This window comes from Tachyglossus aculeatus, chromosome 10 (genome assembly GCF_015852505.1).
Source record: "Tachyglossus aculeatus isolate mTacAcu1 chromosome 10, mTacAcu1.pri, whole genome shotgun sequence".
NCBI lineage: Eukaryota > Metazoa > Chordata > Mammalia > Monotremata > Tachyglossidae > Tachyglossus > Tachyglossus aculeatus.
The window spans coordinates 55686378-55710942 of NC_052075.1; the positions used below are offsets into that span (position 1 = coordinate 55686378).

Below are 24565 nucleotides of genomic sequence, written 5' to 3' on the forward strand. Positions count from 1 at the left end.
CTACCCCCAAATCTGGGCCCCAATCCCTCTGCTTCTTTCCCTGAGCTCAGAGTGACTGGAACCCGGATCCGGGACGCAGACTCATGGAGGGGGGCATCTCCATGGGGTCAGAAGTGGCAGGGGTCTCCTGCCACCTTGGCTCGAGCTTGACGAGTGGTCCCCCCTCCCTCCGCTGGCGGGGGGCCGGATCTGCCTAGTGGTCACCCTCCCCCAAGTGTCATTCCCCCCAGCCCCGGGATGGACAGGGGTCAGGCCACCTGCCCCAGATTGGTGATTTCCATGCCGCTGCTGCCTCCATCGCCATTCTCCTTGCTCGTGGGCCCTGCCTCCATCTCTGGCTGGGCCTCCACGTGGCCCTCAGCCTCCCACGTGCCTTTGAGGATGGCCAGGCGCTCAGCCAGGGTCTTCCGGTCCGGAAATAGGATGAAGTTGTAGATGAGGGAGGCCAGGATGGCCCCTGTCAGGGGCCCTACCCAGAAGATCTGTGGGAACAAAGAGGGGTGAGTACCCCATCCTGAGGGTTGCCCCCTGCCCAGGGGACAGGCCTCACCCATTGCTAACTCTCTGCCTCCACTCCGGGCCCAACCTCCCTCTTATCATCCTGGCTCCCTCCTTCAGGGAGAGAGGAAGGGTCTCCAGGCCAAAGCGATGGGAAATTTCTTTTCCTCCCAGGAACCAGCACTGCGTCTCTCGGTCTCTGCCAACTCGGTGTCTCTGCCTATCAATCAGTCATTGGTATTTATTGACTGCTTACTATGTGCACAGCACCGTACTAAGCCCTGGAAGAGTACAATACAACAACAACAACATAATAATAATAATAATGGCATTTTGTTAAGCGCTTACTATGTGCCAAGCACTGTTCTAAGCGGTGGGGGGGGGATACAAGGTAATAATAATAATAATGATGGTATTAGTTAAGCACTTACTATGCGCAAAGCACTGTTCTAAGCACTGGGGAGGTTACAAGGTGATCAGGTTGTCCCACGGGGGGCTCAGTTTTAATCCCCATTTTACAGATGAGGTAACTGAGGCACAGGTAAGTTCAGTGACTTGCCTGAAGTCACACAGCTAACAGTTGGCGGAGCAGGGATTTGAACGCATGACCTCTGACTCCAAAGCCCTCGCTCTTTTCACTGAGCCACGCTGCTTCTCTTAATTAGCAGACACGTTCCCTGCCTATATCGAGTTTAATAATAATAATAATAATAATAATGGTATTTGTTAAGTGCTTACTATGTGCAAAGCACTGTTCTAGGAGCTGGGGGGGGATACAAGGAGATCAGGTTGCCCATGGGGGGGCTCATAGCCTTCATCCCCATTTTGCAAATGAGGTAACTAAGGCCCAGAGAAGTGAAGTGACTTGCCCAAAATCACACAGCTGACAGTTGGCAGAGCCAGGATTTGAACCCATGACCTCTGAACTCCAAAGCCCGGGCTCTTTCCACTGAGCCATGCTGCTTCTCTTTAAGGTGTCTGTTTTCTGTTTCTCTGCCGCTCCTCTGTCTCTCGGTGTTTCTGTCTCTGCCATCTCTCTGTGTCTCTACCACTTGGTGTCTGCCTCTGCCATCTCACTGCAACTCTGCCTCTTCGTATCTGTTTTCTCTCTGAGACACCTCTCTGCAGTCCTGAAATCTCTGCCTCTCAGCAATTATAATATTAATAATTGTGGTATTTGTTAAGCACTTACCACGTGTCAAGCACTAGGGAAGACAGAAGATAATCAGGTTGGACAGTCCCTGTCCCACAGTCTAAGCAGGAGGGAGAACAGGTATTCATTCATTCATTCAATCGTATTTACTGAGCACTTATTGTGTGCACAGCACTGTACTAAGCGCTTGGGAAGTACCAGTCGGCAACATATAGAGACGGTCCCTGCCCAACAATGGGCTCACAGTCTAGAAGGGGGAGACAGACAACAAAACAAAACATGGAGACAGGTGTCAAAATCGTCGGAACAAATAGAATTATAGCTATATGTAGCTATGTTCATTCATTCATTCATTCAATCGTATTTATTGAGCGCTTACTGTGTGCAGAGCACTGAATTAAGCACTTGGGAAGTAAAAGTCAGCAACAGATAGAGATAATCCCTACCCAGATAGAGATAAGGTATTCTCAGCGTTGGGGCTAAGATGAGCGCCCTAGTAGAGGATGGGAGTCAGGGCCTCCTGGGAGGGGGGGACCCCAGGAATGGAAAACCGGGGGGGGACCACCCACTTCTCTTGGCTCCTGTTATTCCCCAGAGATACGTCCTCCCACCCCCAAAGGGCTGGGCCCATCAATCAGTCAGTCAGTGGTCCGCCAAGCTAGCTGTCTTCTTCCCTTCAAGGCCCTAATGAGAGCTCACCTCCTCCAGGAGGCCTTCCCACACTGAGCTCCCTCCTCCCCCTCTCCATCCCCCCCCCCCCCACCTTACCTCCTTCCCCTCCCCATAGCACCAGTATATATGCATATATATTTGTATGGATTTATTACTCTATTTTATTTGTACATATTTATTCCATTTATTTTATTTTCTTAATATGTTTTGTTTTGTTCTCTGTCTCCCCCTTCTAGACTGTGAGCCCACTGTTGGGTAGGGACCGTCTCTATATGTTGCCAACTTGTACTTCCCAAGTGCTTAGTACGGTGCTCTGCACACAGTAAGCGCTCAATAAATACGATTGAATGAATGAATGAATGAATGAAACACAAAGGAATAATCATTCTATCATATAATATTTATTAAGCACTTACTAAGCACACAGTAAGTGCTTACATATTAAACTGTAATAAACTGTAAGTTTGTTGTGGGCAGGGAATGTGCCTATTTATTGTTGTTCCGTACTCTCCCGAGCGCTTAGTACAGTGCTGTATTTATCTAGTACAGTACTTCTATTTATTCTGATGACTTGACACCTGACCACATGTTTTGTTTTGTCGTCTGTCTCCCCCTTCTCGACTGTGAGCCCTTTGTTGGGTGGGGACCGTGTCTAGATGTTGCCAACTTGGACTTCCCAAGCGATTAGTACAGTGCTCTACACACAGTAAGCGCTCAGTAAATACGATTGAATGAATGAATGAATGAATGCTCTGCACACAGTAAGCCTCCATAAAAATAATAATAATGATTATGGGAATTTTTAAAATGCTTACCATGTGCCAGGCATTCATTCATTCATTCATTCAATTGTATTTATCGAGCGCTTACTGTGTGCAGAGCACTGTACTAAGCGCTTGGGAAGTACAAGTTGGCACTGTACTAAGCATTGGGATGGTTACAGAGAAGCAGTGTGGCTCAGTGGAGAGACCACGGGCTTGGGAGTCAGAGGTCATGGGTTCACATCCTGGCTCCGCCACTTGTCAGCTGTGTGACCTTGGGCAAGCCACTTCACTTCTCTGGGCCTCAGTTACCTCATCTGTAAAATGGGGATTAAGACTGTGAGCCCCACGTGGGACAACCTGATCACCTTGTATCTCCCAAGCGCTTAGAACAGTGCTTTGCACATAGTAAGCACTTAACAAATACCATTATTATTATTATTATTAAAAGCAAATTGGGTTGGACACAGTTCCTGGCCCCCATGGGGCTCACACTCTCAATCCCCATTTTACAGATGAGGGAACTGAGGCCCAGAGAAGTGAAGTGACTTGCCCCAGGTGACACAGCGGACAAGTGGCAGAGCCGGGATGAGAACTCCTGACCTTATGTGATTCCCAGACCCAAGCTCTATCCACTAGGCCATGATGTTTCCGATTGAACAAATGAATCTCTCTGTCTTCTGAGTCTCTGACTCTCTGTGTCTCAACCAATTTCTCTGTCTGTTTGTCCCTTAAGCCCCCAACCCCCCCATCCCCCCCGGACGTGGATCTCACCCACTGGACTGCGAATTTTCCTACGATGACTGCGGGGCCGAAGGAGCGAGCGGGGTTCATGGAGCAGCCGGTGAAATAGATCTGTAGATGGGGTGCGGAGGGAGGGGTGTGAGATTTGGGGGGGGAAGTGAGAGCAGAGGGGAGAATTTGAGAGTCTAGGGTGGTAAGGAAGGTAGGGGAAGCCTTTGGGGATGGGGGTGAAGGAGGGGAGCATGTTGTCCCCAGGCCTGGTGGGGGACTGGGGACATGAGGAAAGAAGGGGAGGGATGGGGATTATGGAAATGGAGGAGTGAGGAGAGGATGCTTAGTCATAATAATAATAACGATGGCATTTATTAAGCGCTTACTATGCGCAAAGCACTGTTCTAAGCGCTGGGGTAGATACAAGGTGATCAGGTTGTCCCACGGGGGGCTCACAGTCTTAATCCCCATTTTACAGATGAGGTAACTGAGGCACAGAGAAGTTAAGTGACTTGCCCCAAGTCACACAGCTGGCAACTGGCAGAGCTGGGATTTGAACCCGTGACCCCTGACTCCAAAGCCCCTGCTCTTACCACTGAGCCACGCTGCTTCTCAGTACAGTGCTTTGCACACAGTAAGCACTCAATAAATACGATTGAATGAATGGGAGAGTAGGGGGGTGCGTGTGGGAGCGGGAAGAGTGGTAATTAGGGAAAGAGCCGGTGTGAGACCCCGGGGCCTGGGGCAAGGATGGATAATAATAATAATAATAATAATAATAATAATAATGATAATGATGATGGTATTTGTTAAATGCTTACTATGTGCCAGGCACTGCACTAAATGCTGGGATGGATACACGCAAATCGGGTAGGACAGAGTCCCTGTCCTACGAGGGGCTCCCAGTCTCAATCCCCATTTTACAGATGAGGGAATTGAGAGAAGTGAAGTGACTGACCCAAGGTCACACAGCAGACAAGTGGTGGAGCCGGAATTAGAGCCCATGACCTTCTGAGTCCCAGGCCCGGGCTCTATCCACTACGTCATGGATGAGGGAAAGGAGGATGTGAGATCCCGGGCCTGGGGAGATTGGGGAGGAGGAAGGGGTCTGGGGGCAGGCTGTGGCCCCCGGGCAGAGATTGTCTCTATTTGTTGCTGAACTGTACTTTCCAAGTGTTTAGTACAGTGCTGTGCACACCGTAAGAGCTCAGTAACAATCAATCAATCATATTTATTGAGCACTTACTGTGTGCAGAGCACTGTACTAAGCGCTTGGGAAGTACAAGTTGGCAACATATAGAGACAGTCCCTACCCAACAGTGGGCTCACAGTCTAAAAGGGGGAGACAGAGAACAAAACGAAACATACTAACAAAATAAAATAAATAGAATAGATATGTACAAGTAAAATAAAATACATAGAGTAATAAATATGTACAACCATATATACAGGTGCTGTGGGGAAGGGAAGGAGGTAAGATGGGGGGGATGGAGAGGGGGACGAGGGGGAGAGGAAGGAAGGGGCTCAGTCTGGGAAGGCCTCCTGGAGCAGGTGAGCTCTCAGTAGAGCCAGGGGGACAGGATGGTGTCGGGGCGAAGTAACAACAATTGAATGAAGGAATAAATGACAGGGTGGGTGGGTGGGGGGTTCCGGGATCTCTCAGGCTCCCCCTCGGAGGGGAGAGAGGGCGAGACTCACCCCGATGAGGTGACCCAGGGCTACGGAGATGCCAATCATGGCTGCTGGGGAGGACTGGGCCTGGCGGTTGTCAGTGGAGGCCAGGACACAAAGCACCAGCTGCAGGGTCAGGATCAGCTCCACAGCCACGGCCTGGCCCTGCGACACGCTGCTCCGGACCTGGGCGAGGATGGACTGGGGGTGGAGGGGGCACCGGGGCCGGACGCCTCCCCCGAAGGGCTGGTCCCAGATTCGGGGGCCTGGGAAAACTTGGGATCCACCCTCTCCCCGCCCCTGGCAAATGGGGGGCTGGGGTGGAAGGACGGGGGCAGTGATTCACGTGAGAGGCCAGCTCCCTGACCCCTTCCTCTTCCCCAATCTCCCCAGGCCCGGGGTCTCGCATCCTCCCTTCCCTCCCCGTGGTGTAGTCGATGGAGCCCAGGCCTGGGACTCAGAAAGTTATGGGTTCTAATTCTGGCTCCACCACTTGTCTGCTGTGTGACCTTGGGTCAGTCACTTCACTTCTCTGGGCCTCAATTCCCTCATCTGTAAAATGGGGATTGAGACTGGGAGCCCCTCGTTGTGGGGCGGGGGGGGGGGCGCTCTGGGAAAAATCAGGGTCTCCCCGCCCCCCTCCCTTTCTAGACTGTGAGCCCGTTGTGGGCAGGGATCGTCTCTACTTGTTGCTGAATTGTACTTTCCAAGGGTTTAGTACAGTGCTCTGCACACAGTAAGTGCTCAAGAAGAATAATACTAATTATGGTATTTGTTAAGCGCTTGCTATGTTCTAAGCATTGGGGTAAATACAAGGTAATCAGTTTGTCCCACGTGGGGCTCACAGTCTCAATCTCCATTTTACAGATGAGGGAACTGAGGCCCAGAGAAGTTAAGTGATTTGCCCAAGGTCACACAGCAGACAAGTGGCAGAGCAGGAATTAGAACCCATGACCTCTGACTCTCAAGCCTGGGCTTTTGCCACTAGGCTCAATAAATGCGATTGAATGAATGAATGAATGAAAGGTGGGGCTGGGGGTGGGAGGGCACAGACCGGGAATGGGGTCGTGGGCCTGACACCCCACCACCCGGCCCCGAGAGGTGGTCCTGGAACTGGTAAACGGGGTTGGGGGGGAGTCAGTGTCTAATAAAAATAATAGCAATAATAATAATAATGGTATTTATTAAGTGCTTACTCTTTGCCAAGCACTGTTCTAAGTGTCTAATAAAAATAATAACAATAATAATAATGGTATTTGTTAAGTGCTTACTCTTTGCCAAGCACTGTTCTAAGCGCTGGAGTAGATACAAGGTGATCAGGTTGTCCCACGTGGGGCTCACAGTCTTCACCCCCATTTTACAGATGAGGGAACTGAGGCCCAGAGAAGTGAGGTGATTTGCCCGAAGTCACACAGCTGACAAGTGGGGAGCTGGGAATTAGAACCCACGACCTCTGACTCCCCCTTGCCCTTTCTGCTAAACCAAGGGGATCCGCCCCCCCTCCCCATTTCAAGGTTGGTTCTGGAGTTGGGGGGGGGAAGTCGGGGGATGGGGTGACCCCCTCCCCATTTTAAGGTTGGTCCTGGAGCTGGGGGAGGGGGGGAATCGGGGGATGGGGGCGACCCCTCCCCATTTCAAGGTTGGTCCTGGAACTGGGGGGGAAAGTTGGGGGATGGAGTGACCCCTCCCTATTTTTAGGTTGGTTCTGGAGCTGGTGGTGGGGGGGGGGGAATCGGGGGTTGGAGGTGACCCCTCTCCATTTCAAGGTTTGTCCTGGGGAACGTCGGGGGATGGGGGTGACCCCTCCCCATTTCAAGGTTGGTCCAGGAACTGGGGGGGGGGGAAAGTCGGGTGATGGGGTGACCCCTCCCCATTTCAAGGTTGGTCCTGGAGCTGGGGAGGGGAATCGGGGGATGGGGGTGACCCCTCCCCATTTCAAGGTTGGTCCTAGAGCTGGGGGTGGGGGGGGAGTCGGGGGATGGGGTGACCCCTCCTCACTTTAAGGTTAGTCCTGGAGCTGGGGGGGGGGGGGAGTCGGGGGATGGGGTGACCCCCTCCTCACTTTAAGGTTAGTCCTGGAGCTGGGGGAGGGGAAAGTCGGGGAATGGGGGTGACCCCACCCCATTTTAAGGTTGGTCCTGGAACTGGGGGTAAAGTCGGGGGATGGAGTGACCCCTCCCTATTTTAAGGTTGGTCCTGGAGCTGGGGGGGGGGGGGGGGGGAGGAATCAGGGGATGGGGTGACCCCTCCTCACTTTAAGGTTAGTCCTGAAGCTGGGGGGGGAAGGTCGGGGGATGGGGGTGACCCCTCCCCATTTTAAGGCTGGTCCTGGAGCTGGGGGGGGGGGAAATCAGGGGATGGGGGTGACCCCTCCCCATTTCAAGGTTGGTCCTGGGGAACGTCGGGGGATGGGGTGACCCCTCCCCATTTCAAGGTTGGTCCCGGAGCTGGGGGGGGGGCAAGTCGGGGGATGGGGGTGACCCCTCCTCCCTCTCCCCCCTGCCCGTTGCCCCCGAAGGCCCCGGGACTTACGGCGTTGAGCCCGAGGCTGCCGCGGACGTCCCCGGGGGTGAGCCCATAGAGCAGGGCGGCGCCAGCCGTGGCCCCGGCCAGCTGGGCCACCACGTAGGCCAGGGCCCGGGCCAGGGACATGTGGGCGCCCACCAGGAAGGCCAGGGTCACGGCCGGGTTCACGTGGGCCCCGCTGCTCTTCCAGGTGACCTGCACGGCCACCGCGGTGGCCAGGTTGAAGGTGATGGCCACCTGCAGCACCGAGGGCAGGGCGGAGGGCCAGCGCAGGGCCGAGCCCACGCCGAAGAAGACGTACAGGCCCGTGGCCAGGAACTCGGCCACCAAGGCCCGGACGAAGGCCCACGACCCAAGGCCCGGCCATGCCATGGCTCCGGCCCTTCTCCGGCCTCCACCGGCTGGGCCTTGGACGGGCCCAAACCGGGGTGACCAGTAGGACGTGTATCTGTGTGTGTGTGTGTGTGTGTGTGTGTGTGTGTGTGTGTGGGTACACATGAGACACACCCCGGGGATCTTGTTGTCATGGGCCTAGCCAGTCCCGCCTGGCGGGGAGGGTCAAGTCCAGTCCAGGACCGTCCCCCCCGCCCCGTAACCCTGGTCAGCCCAGATTTGGGGCGGGAAAGGCCGGCCAAATGGGGAAGGGCCCGGGGATTGTCCCTGTTTGTTGCTGGATTGGACTCCCCAAGCGCTTAGTTACAGCGCCCCGCGCACAGTCGACGCTCAAGAAGCAGCGTGGCTCGGTGGAAATCAATCAGTCAATCAAGCAGTCGGATTTATTGAGGGCTTACTGCGTGCAGAGCACTGGACTAAGCGCTTGGGAAGTCCAAGTTGGCCACATAGAGAGACGGTCCCTACCCAACAATCAATCAATCAATCAATCAATCAATCGTATTTATTGAGCGCTTACTATGTGCAGAGCACTGTACTAAGCGCTTGGGAAGTACAAATTGGCATCACATAGAGACAGTCCCTACCCAACAGTGGGCTCACAGTCTAAAAGGGGGAGACAGAGAACAGAACCAAACATACCAACAAAATAAAATAAGTAGGATAGAAATGTACAAGTAAAATAAATAAATAAATAAATAAATAAATAAATAGAGTAATAAATATGTACAACCATATATACATATATACAGGTGCTGTGGGGAAGGGCAACAGTGGGCTCACGGTCTAAAAGGGGGAGACGGAGAACAAAACCAAGCGTACTAACAAAATAAAATAAATAGAATGGATATGTACAAGTAAATAAATAGAGTAACAAATCTGTACAAACTTATATACATATATACAGGTGCTGTGGGGAAGGGAAGGAGGTAAGATGGGGGGATGGAGAGGGGGGCGAGGGGGAGAGGAAGGAAGGGGCTGAGTGTGGGAAGGCCTCCTGGAGGAGGTGAGCTCTCAGCAGGGCCTTGAAGGGAGGAAGAGAGCGAGCTTGGCGGATGGGCAGAGGGATTGGGGGCATTCCAGGCCCGGGGGAGGACGTGGGCCGGGGGTCGATGGCGGGACAGGCGAGAACGAGGTACGGTGAGGAGATTAGCGGTAGAGGAGCGGAGGGTGCGGGCTGGGCTGGAGAGCCCGGGCTTTGGAGTCAGAGGTCATGGGTTCAAACCCCGGCTCCGCCACTTGTCAGCTGTGGGACTCTGGGCAAGTCGCTTCACTAGTACAGTGCTCTGCACACAGTAAGCGCTCAATAAATACGATTGATTGATTGATTCTCTGGGCCTCAGTTACCTCATCTGGAAAATGGGATTAAAACTGTGAGCCCCCCGTGGGACAACCTCATCACCTTGTAACCTTCCCAGCGCTTAGAACGGTGCTTTGCACATAGTAAGTGCTTAATAAATGCCATCATTATTATTACAATAAGACCCCTGGCCTGGAATGCCCTCCCTCCACACATCCACCAAGCTTGCTCTCTTCCTCCCTTCAAAACCCTACTGAGAGCTCACCTCCTCCAGGAGGCCTTCCCACACTCAGCCCCCTTTTTCCTCTCCTCCTCCCCCCCCCGCCCTACCTCCTTCCCCTCCCCACAGCACCTATATATATGTTTGTACAGATTTATTCCTCTATTTATTTTATTTGTACATATTTATTCTATTTATTTTATTTTGTTAATATGTTTTGTTTTGTTGTCTGTCTCCCCCTCCTAGACTGTGAGCCTGCTGTAGGGACCGTCTCTATATGTTGCCAACGTGTACTTCCCAAGCGCTTAATACAGTGCTCTGTTCACAGTAAGCACTCAATAAATACGATTGAATGAGTGAATGAATACGATTGAACGAATGAATGAATGGTAGTTGGGGGAGGGGCGTGGGAATCGGGTGTCTGGCCAGGGCATTGGAGAAGCAGCGTGGCTCAGTGGAAGGAGCCCGGGCTTTGGAGTCAGAGGTCATGGGTTCAAATCCAGGCTCCACCACTTGTCAGCTGGGTGACTTTGGACAAGTCACTTAACTTCTCTGTGCCTCAGTCACCTCATCTGTAAAATGGGGATGAAGACTGTGAGCCCCCCCGTGGGACAACCTGATCACCTTGTAATCTCCCCAGCGCTTAGAACAGCACATAGTAAGCGCTTAATAAATGCCATTATTATCATTCGGAGTTCAGTCAACCCATCGATGGTCCTTGCTGAGCGCTTACTGTGTGCAGAGCACTGTACTAAGTGCTTGGGAGAGTCCAGTGTAACAATAGACTGTGAGCTCGTCGTGGGCAGGGAATGTGCCTGTTGTATTGGACTCTCCCAAGCGCTTAGTACAGTGCTCTAGACACAGTGAGCGCTCAGTAAAGACGATCGAATGAGTGAATGAACAATATAACAGAGTCGGGGGCCAAGAGGTGAAGTAGAGGGGGCTGAGGCATTCAATCGTATTCACTGAGCATCATCATCATCATCATCATCATCATCATCAATCGTATTTATTGAGCGCTTACTGTGTGCAGAGCACTGTACTAAGCGCTTGGGAAGTACAAGTTGGCAACATATAGAGACGGTTCCTACCCAACAGCGGGCTCACAGTCTAAAAGGGGGAGACAGAGAACAAAACCAAACATACTAACAAAATAAAATAAATAGAATAGATATGTACAAGTAAAATAAATAAATGAATAGAGTAACAAATATGTACAAACATATATGTACAAACATATATGTACAAATATGTACAAACATATATAATTACAAACATATAAACATATATACAGGTGAGCACTTCCTGTGTGCAGAGCACTGTACTAAGCGCTTGGGAGAGCAGCCTGCAATCCCCTCCCCGCCTCATCCAGGGTGCTGAGGGGGGAAGCCTCTGAGCCAGGACCAGGACACGGTGATGGAGGGAGGAGGCAACAGTGGAGGTGTCCCTGGGCTCCTGGTGGGGGGGGCAGCGCTGGCAGTGCCAGCCTGGCATCTGTGCTGGGCAAGGTGACCATCATCATCATCAATCGTATTTATTGAGCGCTTACTGTGTGCAGAGCACTGTACTAAGCGCTTGGGAAGTACAAGTTGGCAACATATAGAGACAGTCCCTACCCAACAGTAGAGGATGACCTCAAGGCCCAGTCTCCTTGACCACCCAGCAAGCCTCTGCCAGCCGGGAGTTGGCCAAGGTGGCACTGACCAGCTCTGAGCGGCCCTGGCGAGGCTGCCCTGCCCCTCCGCTCTGCAGGTCCGGAGTCAAGTGGGCACCCGAGCACGTCCCTTCCAGTCTGCCCAGTTGGGCCCGTGGCTTCCAGCCAAGCCAGTGATGTCACGGGGTGACACACAGCAGGCTCCTCCCGGGGCCTGGCACAATGGTGCCCATGAGGGCCAGACTGGATGTGCTGGTTGGCCGGGTTGAGTGTTTGGGTGAGTACAGGTGTGTGCGGTCTAAGCTTGGGGCTGCCTATCTCTGTGTGTGTGTGTGTGTGTGTGTGTGTGTGTGTGTGTATTTAAAATTTTAAATGGTATTTTTAAAGTGCTTACTACAGCGTAGCTCAGTGGAAAGAGCGCGGGCTTGGTAGTCAGAAGCCATGGGTTCTAATCCCGGCTCCGCCACTTGTCAGCTGGGTGACCTTGGTCCAGTCACTTCACTTGAGAAGCAGCATGGCTCAGTGGAAAGAGCCCGGGCTTTGGAGTCAGAGGTCATGGGCTCAAACCCCGACTCTGACAATTGTCAGCTGTGTGACTTCGGGCAAGTCACTTAACTTCTCTGTGCCTCAGTGACCTCATCTGTAAAATGGGGATTAAGACTGTGAGTCCCCGTGGGACAACCTGATCACCTTGTAACCTCTGCAGTGCTTAGAACAGTGCTCTGCACATAGTAAGTGCTTAATAAGTGCCATTATTATTATTATTCTCTGGGCCTCAGTTACCTCATCTGTGAAATGGGGATTAGGACTGTGAGCCCCCCGTGGGACAACCGGATCACTTTGTAACCTCCCCAGCACTTAGAACAGTGCTTTGCACATAGTAAGCACTTAGGAGGCCTTCCCAGACTGAGCCCCCTCCTTCCTCTCCCCCTCGTCCCCCTCTCCATCCCCCTCGTCTTGCCTCCTTCCCTTCCCCACAGCACCTGTATATATGTATATATGATTGTACATATTTATTACTCTATTTATTTATTTATTTATTTTACTTGTACATATCTATTCTATTAATTTTATTTTGTTAATATGCTTGGTTTTGTTCTCTGTCTCCCCCTTCTAGACTGTGAGCCCACTGTTGGGTAGGGGACCATCTCTAGATGTTGCCAACTTGTACTTCCCAAGCGCTTAGTACAGTGCTCTGCATACAGTAAGCGCTCAATAAATGCGATTGATTGATTGATCATCATCATCATCAATCGTATTTATTGAGCGCTTACTGTGTGCAGAGCACTGTACTAAGCGCTTGGGAAGTACAAATTGGCAACATATAGAGACAGTTCCTACCCAACAGTGGGCTCACAGTCTAAAATTGATTGATTAAATGCCATCATTATTATTATTATTATTAATTGCCTTGTATCTGCCCCAGCGCTTAGAACAGTGCTTCGCACATAGTAAGCGCTTAACAAATACCATTATTATTATTATTTTATTTTTATTATTATTACAGTGCTCTGCACACAGTAAACGCTCAATAAATACGAATGAATGAATGAATGAATGAATAAATGAATGAATGAATGTCCCAGCTGAGCCCGGCTGCGGGTGTTCACGGTCCGGTCTAGCGGACTATGTCGCCATCTGCTGGCCAGAAGGGCAAGTGCAGCCCTGTAAACCCTTGCTTACCAGGTAGGATTTATTATTATTATTATTATTATTATTATTATTATTATTATTATTAATCAATCGTATTTATTGAGCGCTTACTGTGTGCAGAGCACTGTACTAAGCGCTTGGGAAGTACAAGTTGGCAACATATACAGTCCCTACCCAACAGTAGGTTCACAGTCTTAAAGGGGGAGACAGAGAACAAAACCAAACATAATAATAATAATAATGGTATTTGTTAAGCGCTTACTATGTGCAAAGCACTGTTCTAAGCACTGGGGGGATACACGGTGATCAGCTTGCCCCACGTGGGGCTCACAGTCTTAATCTCCATTTTAATAATAGTAATGATAGTAAGCGCTCAATAAATACGATTGATGATGATAATAATGATGGCATTTATTAAGCACTTACTATGTGCCACACACTGTTCTAAGCGCTGGGGAGGTTACAAGGTGATCAGGTTGTCCCACAGGGGGCTCACAGTATTAATTCCCATTTTACAGTTGAGGTAACTGAGGCACAGAGAAGTTAAGTGACTTGTCCAAAGTCACTCAGCTGACAAGTGGCAGAGCCGGGATTGGATCCCATGACCTCTGGCTCCTAAACCCGGGCTCTTTCCACTGAGCCACACTGCTTCTATTAATAATAATAATAACAATTAATAATAATAATAATAATAATAATGTTGCTATTTGTTAAGCGCTTACTATGTGCCAAGCACTGTTCTAAGCGCCGGGGAGGATACAAGGTGATCAGGTTGTCCCATGTGGGGCTCACAGTCTTAATCCCCATTTTACAGATGAGGAAACTGAGGCCTAGAGAAGTTAAGTGACTTGCCCAAAGACTGGCCCAATCGATTGATTGCTTCAATCGATCGATAGTATTTCTTGAGCACTTACTGTGTGCACAGCACTGTACTAAGCTCTTGGGAGAGTACACTACGACAGTCAACAGACACATTCCCTGCACACAACGAATTTGCTGTCTAGAGGGGGAGGCGGACCTAGGGAGCGCTTAACGAATACCACAATTAATCAATCAATCAATCAATCGTATTTATTGAGCGCTTACTGTGTGCAGAGCACTGTACTAAGCACTTGGGAAGTCCAAGTTGGCAACATCTAGAGACAGTCCCTACCCAACAGTGGGCTCACAGTCTAAAAAGGGGGAGACAGAGAACAAAACCAAACATACTAACAAAATAAAATAAATAGAATAGATATGTACACGTAAAATAAATAAATAAATAAATAGAGTAATAAATATGTACAAATATATATGCAGGTGCTGTGGGGAAGGGAATTAGTTTTATTATTATACCAGGTGCTCAAGAAGTAGCACTAATTGATTGATTGATCAGTCAGTGAGAAGCAGCTTGGCCTAGTGAGTAGAACCCATGCCTGGGAGTCAGAAGGATCTGGATTCTAATCCCGGCTCTGCCACTTAGAGAAGTAGCGTGGTTTAGTGGTAAGAGCCTGGGTTTGGGAGTCAGATGTCATGGGTTCTAATCCCTGCTCCGCCACCTGTCTGCTGTGTGACCCTGGGTGAGTCACTTCACTTCTCTGGTCCTCAGTTCCCTCATCTGTAAAATGGGGATTAAGACTGTGAGCCCCACGTGCTTGGCACATAGTAGTCGCTTAACAAACACCGTCATCATCATCATCACTTTGCTGTGTGACCTTGGGCAACTCATTTCACTTCTCTGGGCCTCAGTTACCTCATCAGAAAGCTTGCTGTGGGAAGGGAATGTGTCTTGTTATATCGTATGCTCCCAAGTGCTTAGTTCAGTGCTCTACCCACGGCAAACTCTCAGTAAATAAGATTACTTGCCTGCCGTGAGGTCTTGGGCAATCTGTGCCTCGATTGCCTCATCTGTAAAATGGGGATTGAGTCTGCGATCCCTATGTGGGACAACCTGATCACCTTGTATCCCCCCAGCGCTTAGAACAGTGCTTTGCACATAGTAAACGCTTAACAAATACCATTATTATTATTATTCTGGGGGGATACAAGGTGATCAGGTTGTCCCACGTGGGGCTCACAGTCTTAATCCCCATTATACGGATAAGGGAACTGAGGCATAGAGAAGTTAAGTGTCTTGCCCAAAGTCACACAGCTGACTATTGGTGGGGTTGGGATTTGAACCCATGACCTCTGACTCCAAAGCCTGTGCTCTTTCCACTGAGCCACACTGCTTCTCTAAGTCAGTTGACTTGCCCAAAGTCACACAGCTGACAAGTGGCGGGGTCAGGATTAGAACCCACGACCTCTGACTCTCAAGCCCGTGCCCTTGCCACTAAGCCACGCTGTTTCTATGTGCCAAGCGCTGTTCTAAGCACTGGGGTAGAGACAGGCGAATCAGGCTGGACACAGTCCCTGTCCCACATGAGGCTCACAGTCTCAATCCCCATTTTCCAGATGAGGTAACTGAGGCCCAGAGAAGTGAAGTCTTTTAGACTGTGAGCCCACTGTTAGGTAGGGACTGTCTCTATATGTTGCCAATTTGTACTTCCCAGGCGCTTAGTACAGTGCTGTGCACATAGTAAGCGCTCAATAAATACGATTGATGATGATGACGATGAAGTGACTCACCCAAGGTCACACAGTAGACGAGTGGCGGAGCTGGGATTAGAACTCACGTCCTTTTGATTCCCAGGTCCGTACTCTATCCGTGTGTGGCACTGTACTAAGCGGTTGGATGAGTACAACAGAGTTGTTAGACAGATTACTTGTCCACATGGAGTTTACACACTAGAGGTGGAGACAGACATCAACATAAATAAATATAAATAAATGAGTGTCACCGGTTGAATATTGAGAGTGTGCTGAATTAGAGTAATACTACTACGACAACTACTACTACTGATAGAGAAGCAGCGTGGCTCAGTGGAAAGAGCTTGGGCTTTGGAGTCAGAGGTCGTGGGTTCAAGACCCGGCTCTGCCAATTGTCAGCTGTGTGACTTAGGGGCGAGTTACTTCATTCATTCATTCTTTCATTCAATCGTATTTATTGAGCGCTTACTGTGTGCGGAGCACTGGACTAAGCGCCCGGGAAGTCCAAGTTGGCAACATCTAGAGCCGGTCCCTACCCAACAGCGGGCTCACGGTCTAGAAGGGGGAGACAGACAGCCAAACAAAACACATTAACAAAATAAAGTAAATAGAATAAATATGTACAAATAAAATTAATAGAGTAATAAATACATACAAACATATATACAGGTGTATACTTCTCTGTGCCTCAGTTACCTCATCTGTAAAATGGGGATTAAGACTGTGAGCCCCCCGTGGGACAACCTGATCACCTTGTAACCACCCCAGCACTTAGAGCAGTGCTTTGCACATAGTAAGTGCTTAATAAATGCCTTTATTATTATTATTATTATAATCGTGATTTTTTTCATGGCATTTGTTAAACGCCTTCTATGTGCCAGGCACTGTATTAAGCACTAAGGTAATCAGGTTGGACACAGTCCATGGCCCACATGGGACTCTCAGTCTTAATCCCACTTTAAAGAAGTAGCGTGGGTTAGTGGAAAGAGCATGGGCTTGGGAGTCAGAGGACTTGGGTTCAAATCCTGACTCCACCACTAGTCTGCTGTGTGACCTTGGGCAAGCCGCTTAACTTCTCTGTGCTTCAGTTACCTCATCTGTAAAATGGGGATTAATTACTGTGAGCCCCCCGTGGAACAACCTGATCACTTAGTATCTACCCCCGCACTTAGAACAGTGCTCGGCACATAGTAAGCGCTTAGCAAGTGCCATAATTATTATTATTTTATAGAGAGGTAACTGAGGCCCAGAGAAGTGAACTGACCTGCCCAAGGTCATACCACACAGCCAAGTGGTGGAGCTGGGATTAAAACCCAGGTTTTTCTGACTCCCGGCCCATACGCTACCCACTAGGCCATGCTGCTTCCCAATGATTAGAACATTAATCAGAATTGGAGCATTAATAATAATAATAATGGTATTTGTTAAGCGCTTACTATGTGCCAAGCACTGTTCTAAGCCCTGGGGTAGATACAAGGGGCTCACACGTGGGGCTCACGGTCTCTGGGCCTCTCTGACCTATGACCGTCTTAATAATAATAATGATGGCATTTGTTAAGCGCTTACTATGTGCAAAGCACTGTTCTAAGCGCTGGGAGGGTTACAAGGTGATTAACTTGTCCCACGTGGGGCCCACAGTCGTCCTAAGTGATCCCCATTTTTCAGATGAGGTAACTGAGGCCCAGAGAAGTGAAGTGGCTTGCCCAAAGTCACACAGCTAAGTGGTGGAGGTTGGAGCTCCGACTTCCAAGCCCACCTCTTTCCACTAAGCCACGCTGCTTACTCAGTCAATCAATCAATCAATCAATCAATCGTATTTATTGAGCGCTTACTGTGTGCAGAGCACTGTACTAAGCTCTTGGGAAGTACAAGTTGGCAACATATAGAGACAGTCCCTACCCAACAATCAATCAATCGTATTTATTGAGAGCTTACTGTGTGCAGAGCACTGTACTAAGCGCTCGGGAAGTACAAGCTGGCAACATATAGAGACAGTCCCTACCCAACAGCGGGCTCACAGTCTAGAAGGGGGAGACAGAGAACAAAACCAAACATATTAACAAAATAAAATCAATGGAATAGATATGTACAAGTAAAATAAATGGAGTAATAAATATGTACAAACATATATACAGGTGCTGTCGGGAAGGGAGGGAGGTAAGATGGGGGGATGGAGAGGGGGACGAAGGGGAGAGGAAGGAGGGGGCTCAGTCTTGGTTTTGTTCTCTGTCTCCCCTTTTTAGACTGTGAGCCCACTGTTGGGTAGGGACTGTATATGTTGCCAACTTGTACTTCCCAAGCACTTAGTACAGTGCTCTGCACACAGTAAGCGCTCAATAAATACGATTGATTGATTGATTGATTGATTGGGAAGGCCTCCTGGAGGAGGTGAGCTCTCAGTAGGGCCTTGAAGGGAGGAAGAGAACCCTCCCCACAGCACCTGTATATATGTATATATGTTTGTACGGATTTCATTCACTCATTCAATCGTATTTATTGAGCACTTACTGTGTGCAGAACACTGCACTAAGCGCTTGGGAAGTCCAAGTTGGCAACATATAGAGACGGTCCCTACCCAACAGTGGGCTCACAGTCTAGAAGAGTGACGCCAAGAAGCAGTGTGGGGGTGGTCCTGTGAGTCAGGCACGGCGTCTGATTGGCTCCCTAGCTCTGTCATCATCTATCATCAACATCAATCGTATTTACTGAGCGCTTACTATGTGCAGAGCACTGTACTAAGCGCTTGGGAAGTACAAATTGGCAACATATAGAGACAGTCCCTACCCAACAGCGGGCTCACAGTCTAAAAGGGGCTCACAGTCACAATCCCCAGTGACCCCCTCCCTAGCCCAGTCCCCCCTTTCTAGCAGCTGACCCAGGGCCTTCCCTCCCCCTCTCTAGATTGTAAGCGGGGAATGTGTCTGTTCATTATTTTCTTGTGCTCTCCCAAGTGCTTAGTACACAGTAAGTGCTCAACAAATACAGTTGACGGACTGACTTTGGAGATCCGGAGTAGCCACAGGATGCAGGGGTGGGTGGGGGGGGCTCACTCCGCTCACCCCTCACCCCACTCCAGCGGGCCAAGCGGGGCCCGGCTCCGGCCCAGGCCTTGCCGCCTCGTGACCAGCGGGCCCAGGGCCAGCCGTGGGGAGAGGCTTTGGGGAGGGTCTGTGGGGAGAGGCTGTGGGGCCGGAGCCAGCACCCTGACCCCGCTGTTTGCCCAGGCTGCGCCCAGCTCCGGCCTGGGTGGGGAAGACCCTTGAGATGCCAACCCGGCGACGGGTCCGGGGTTGGAGGAGGAGGCGGTGTCACCCAAAGGCCATTGAGCCTCTTCTGGGCTAGGCCCCAAATGCTGGGGGCCCTCCGCCTCTCTCTGGGGCTGTAGCTTGGGGCTGGGGACATATATATATATATATATAAATAAATTACGGATATGGATATGTATGATATGTATGTATGGATATGGCACATTCCCCGCTCACAATGAGCTTACGGTCTAGAGGGGGAGACAGACATATCAGTAAATAAATTACAGATGTGGATATGTATGATATATATATATGGATATATCCATATATATATATCATACATATCCATATCCATATATATATATCATACCTATCCATATCTGTAATTTATTTACTGATATGTCTGTCTCCCCCTCTAGACCGTAAGCTCATTGTGAGCGGGGAATGTGCCGTTTATTATTAATAATAATTATGATGGCATTTATTAAGCACTTACTATGCGCAAAGCACTGTTCTAAGCCCTGGGGAGGTTACAAGGTGATCAGGTTGTCCCAAGGCGGGGGCTCACAGTCTTCATCCCCATTTTACAGATGAGGAACTGAGGCACAGAGAAGTTGTGACTTGCCCAGAGTCACACAGCTGACAGCTGGCAGAGTCGGGATATGAACCCATGATCTCTGACTCCAAAGCCCGGGATCTTTTCCACTGAGCCACACTGCTTCTCTTATTGTTCTAGTGTATTCTCCCAAGCGCTTAGTAAATAATAATAATAATAATAGCATTTATTAAGCGCTTACCATGTGCAAAGCACTGTTCTAAGCCCTGGGGAGGTTACAAGGAGATCAGATTGCCCCACAGGGGGCTCAAAGTCTTCATCCCCATTTTACAGATGAGGAACTGAGGCACAGAGAAGTTGTGACTTGCCCAAAGTCACACAGCTGACAGCTGGCAGAGTCGGGATATGAACCCATGATCTCTGACTCCAAAGCCCGGGATCTTTTCCACTGAGCCACACTGCTTCTCTTATTGTTCTAGTGTTTTCTCCCAAGCGCTTAGTAAAGTGCTCTGCACACAGGAAGTGCTTGGTAAATACGATTTAATAAATTAATGCATGAACGGGTAGTGGGGGGGACGTCTCCGATCTCCCCCACACTGCAGCTCATGGCTCCCTGGGGGTCCTCTCTCCCCCAGCTCCTCCCCTCATTAGAGCCCAAAACCCCCTGTCCTCTCTGGGCCCTGGGAGAAGGGGGGCATTTTTTTTCGGGGGGCTGGGGAGAAGGAATGGGGACAGACAGACCGACAGAAAGAGAGAAAACAGGAGAGAATGATTGTCAATGGTTTATTAGAACAGGAGACAGCACTCTGCCCCCCGGCACAAATGCCCCCATCCAATTCCAGTCCTCGGTTAAAAATAAATAAGGCGCAGTCCAATACAAACCCAGGCTGGAGGCGGGGGGCCGGGCAGGGGTCTTCCCGCTGGGGGTCTGACCCTGCTGAAATGGGTTTGGGGACGGGGACAGCAGAGTCCCTTGGTGCTGTCTTGGAAGTGGGGGGCAGCATAGGTGGGGCTGACCAGGAAGAGATGGAGGTGACGCCTAGGGCCCTAGTTCAAAGTCCGGGCTTTGGGCTCAGCTGTGGTCAGGTCCTGGGGTCTCCCTGCCCCTCCACCTTCTCGCCCCCTGCTCTCCCCCTCCATTCCTGGGGCCTGGGCATTGGCATCTGGGGGCCCGGGGGAGACAGAGCCCAGCCTCAGCCCCTAATTCCTTGAGCTGTCCTGACTATTGCTATAGTGTACTCTCCCATGCGCTCAGTACAGTGCTCTGCACACAGTAAATACGACTGACCGACTGATTGCCCCCCCCCAGGGCCTCTCTGACCCCTCTGACCTATGACCTCGGACGGCGGCCCCAGGGCCCGGCCAGAATCCCCCCAGGACACCCCAGTCTTAGGTGGCTTCCTTCATTCCCATTTTCCGGGGGGCTTCGCAGGGCAGCGCCTCCTCCCCGGGGGTCCCCTGGGCCGTCACTGGCAGGTCAGCTCCATGGTCTTTTTCCGCTCCTCCCTCTGGTCCTCCCGTTGCTCTTCCCAGTCCTCTTCGGGCTCGTAGGAGCCCTTGATGATGGCCACGCGTTCCTCCAGGCTCAAGGAGTTGGGGAACAGCAGGTAGAAGTAGAACACGGCAGCCAGGATCGCCCCAACGATGGGACCCACCCAGAACACCTTTGGGGACACGGAGAGAGCGGGTCACTGGGGCCGGCGACCCCCGGCCCACCCCTCCGGCCTTCCGGAGACCCTCCTCCTTCTTCCCTCCTCCCCTCTCCCTTTCTTTTCCTCCCCTCTGGTTCCCTCTTCATCTTTCCCCCACTCCCCTCCTGCTCCCTAATAATAATAATAATAATAATAATAATGATGGTATTTTTTAAATATCACTATGTGCCAGGCACTGTACAAAGCAATGGGGTGGATACAGGCAAATCGGGTCAGACACAGTCCCTGTCCCACGTGGTGCTCACAGTCTCAATCCCCATTTTACAAATGAGGGAACTGAGGCACAGAGAAGTGCAGCGACTTGCACTTAGTACAGTGCTCTGCACACAGGAACCCCTCAGTAAGTACGATTGATAGATCTATCCTTCTCCTTCCCTACCCTTCTCCTCCCTTCTCCCCTGCTCTCCTCCCCTCTCCCTATTTTTCCCTTTCCTTCTGCTCCCTCTCCCCTCCCCCTACTCCCCTACCTTCCCCTTCTCCCCTCTGGTTTCCCTCACTTCCCTCTGCTCGCCCCACCTCCCTCTCCTCCCCTAATAGTAATAATAATTATGGTATTTGTTAAACACGTATGTGTCGAGCACTGTTCTAAGCACTGGGATAGATGCAAGGTAAACAGGTTGGACACAGTCCCTGTCCCACATGAGACTCACAGTCTTAATCCCTATTTTCCAGATGAGGTAACTGAGGCCCAGAGAAGTGAAGTGACTTGCCCGAGGTCACACAACAGACAAGTGGCGGAGATGGGATTAGAACCCACAACCTCTGACTCTCAAACCCGGGCTCTTGCTGCTAAGCCAAGATGCACCCCCCCACCCATCCCTCGAGCGCTGCTTACCCAATGCGCCTTGGTAAAGCGCCTCATGATGACGGCCGGCCCCAGGGAGCGCGCGGGGTTCATGGAACAGCCTGTGAAGTAGATCTATGCAGCAAGAGGGATCCGAGTGAGCAGGCACGGTGGAGTGAGAGGGAGAGGGTGGGGGGGTTTCTGCTCCCCTCCCCTCTGGCCATCGCCCCCACTGCCCCTGCAGGTCCTCTCCCATGGAGAAGTCGGGGCTGCGTCTCCAGGGGGGAGGGAGGCCCAGTGGCTCAGCATCATCATCATCATCATCAGTCGTATTTATTGAGCGCTTACTGTGTGCACAGCACTGTACTAAGCGCTTGGGAAGTACAAGTTGGCAACATATAGAGACAGTCCCTACCCAACAGTGGGCTCACAGTGTCAGCAGGAGGCAGACACCCAGCTTACCCCGACCAGATGACCCAGGGTGACGGAAAGGCCGATGGACAGGGCCGGAAAGCCCAGAGAGGCGGTGCGCCGGCTGTCCGTGGAGGAGAAGATGCAGAGGGCCAGCTGGAAAGTCAAGATCATCTCTACCACGACGGCCTGGCCCACTGACGTGTTGTTGTTGAGCTGGGGGGAAGGGGGGATGTCGATACGGGGGCGGTCAGCAGGGAGTGGTGGACCCCAGCACAGGTCAGGAGCGGGAGAAGGAAGGATGGTGGTGGGGAGGTCTCCCCCCATGCCTTGTGTCCTCTTTCCATAAGTCTCCAGCCCTATCCCCGGCCCCAGCCCTGACAGCTCTGACCTTGTCCCTGTCCCAACTCTGACTCATCCCTCTCCCTCTCCCTATCCCTGGCCCCGGCCCAAGCACCAATCCTGGCCCCAATCCTGCCCTTTCCCGTGTCCCGGGCCTGGCTCGGTCCTGTTTCCAGCCCACCCCGTCCAAACCCCAACCACATTTCCCAGGCTGAGCTTCGTCTCGGGGAATCTGTTTTCCCGATCACTTCCCGGAGCATCTCAAATTCTAAACCCCCAGGACTTGGGCATGGGGGCAGGGATCAGGGTAAGGAGCGGGTGGAGGTTGCGGCAGTTTGAATTTGGGCAATCATGGGCTGGTGTGGGAAGCGGGGGGTCCCCAAAGGCACCCCACTGCCCTGTTCTGTCTTCCCCAGGTCGGGGAGAGAAGTTCAACCACCCAAGGCCTCTTATCCCCATTTAAGAGCTCGGGAAAACCAAGGCCCGCGTGTGAAAAGAGGCTCAAATGGGAAGGAAGTGAGAGGAAGAGCAAGAGAGAGGGTCCCCTGTTCCCTGCCTGACCCCTGGGACGGCAGGATCCTCTTCCCCTACTCCAAGACTCCCTGCTTCTCTCTCTCCCTCCGGGCCCCCCAGACTCACAGAGTTGATGGCGAGGTGCCCGCGGGCGTTGACCGGAGTGACGCCATAGAGGATCCCGGCCCCGACGATGGCCCCCACCAGCTGGGCGGCCACGTAGAAGAGGGCCCGCAGCAGCGAGATCTGGTTCCCCACAAACAGGGCGATGCTGACGGCCGGGTTGATGTGGGCTCCGCTGACCGGGCCCAGGGCCTGCACCAGGGTGCCGATGGCCAGCCCGAAGGCCAGCGAGATCTGCAGGATGCTGGGCAGTGCCGACGGCCACTTGAGGGCCGAGCCAAGGCCGAAGAAGACGAAGATGGCGGTGGCCAGGAACTCGGAGAAGACGGCTCTGAGGAAGGCCAGGGAACACACCTCCTTCCTCATGGTGGGGGACGGGGGGCAGGTGGGGGACGGCGGGGGACGATGACCGACGGCTCTGCCCGCCGTTCTCTGCTCTTCGCTCTCCCGCCTCCTGCTCCCTCTCTGAGTCTCCTGGGCGGCACTGGGCCGGGGTGCGGGATGTACAGATATATAGGGCGCGGTGAGCAGGGGCGGAGTTAGTGGATTCCTCCCCCCCAGGGGCCTCGAAGGTTTCCCAGCTCCTGCCCCGTTCTCACCTGGTTCCCCCACTTTTCCACTGGCTCTGGCCTTGTGACTCTGTTCTCCTCGGGGAAGGTGGGAGGGAAACAGGTGTTGGGGGCACCGTGGATCCCAGCCTCACACCAGGTAACAATGATGGTATTTGTTACTACTACTACTACTAATGACATTTATTAAGCGCTTACTATGTGCAAAGCACTGTTCTAAGCGCTGGGGAGGTTACAAGGTGATCAGGTTGCCCCGCGGGGGGCTCACAGTCTTCATCCCCATTTTACAGTTGAGGTAACTGAGGCACAGAGAAGTGAAGTGACTTACCCAAAATCACACAGCTGACAGGTGGCGGTGCCGGGATTTGAACCCCTGACCTCTGACTCCAAAGTCCATGTTCTTTCCACTGAGCCACGTTACTACTACTACTACTATAGAGAAGCAACGTGGCTCAGTGGAAAGAGCCCGGGTTTTGGAGTCGGAGGTCATGGGTTCAAATCCCAGC

The 24565-nt window shown here is 51.6% G+C and overlaps 2 protein-coding genes across 2 annotated transcripts; both read right to left on the reverse strand.

The window, feature by feature from the left end:
* Positions 1 to 236: 236 nt before the first annotated feature.
* Positions 237 to 8388, reverse strand: AQP6 (aquaporin 6). The gene is made up of 4 exons (XM_038752047.1): positions 8023 to 8388; positions 5518 to 5676; positions 3859 to 3939; positions 237 to 482 (listed from the first exon to the last, which is right to left on the reverse strand). Exons 1-4 carry the CDS (start codon positions 8386 to 8388, stop codon positions 249 to 251), a joined length of 840 nt encoding a protein of 279 aa, XP_038607975.1. The 3' UTR covers positions 237 to 248.
* A 12683-nt stretch (positions 8389 to 21071) lies between these two features.
* Positions 21072 to 23856, reverse strand: AQP5 (aquaporin 5). Its single transcript, XM_038753011.1, has 4 exons — positions 23494 to 23856; positions 22564 to 22728; positions 22153 to 22236; positions 21072 to 21269 (listed from the first exon to the last, which is right to left on the reverse strand). Exons 1-4 carry the CDS (start codon positions 23854 to 23856, stop codon positions 21072 to 21074), a joined length of 810 nt encoding a protein of 269 aa, XP_038608939.1.
* Between the last annotated feature and the right edge of the window lie 709 nt (positions 23857 to 24565).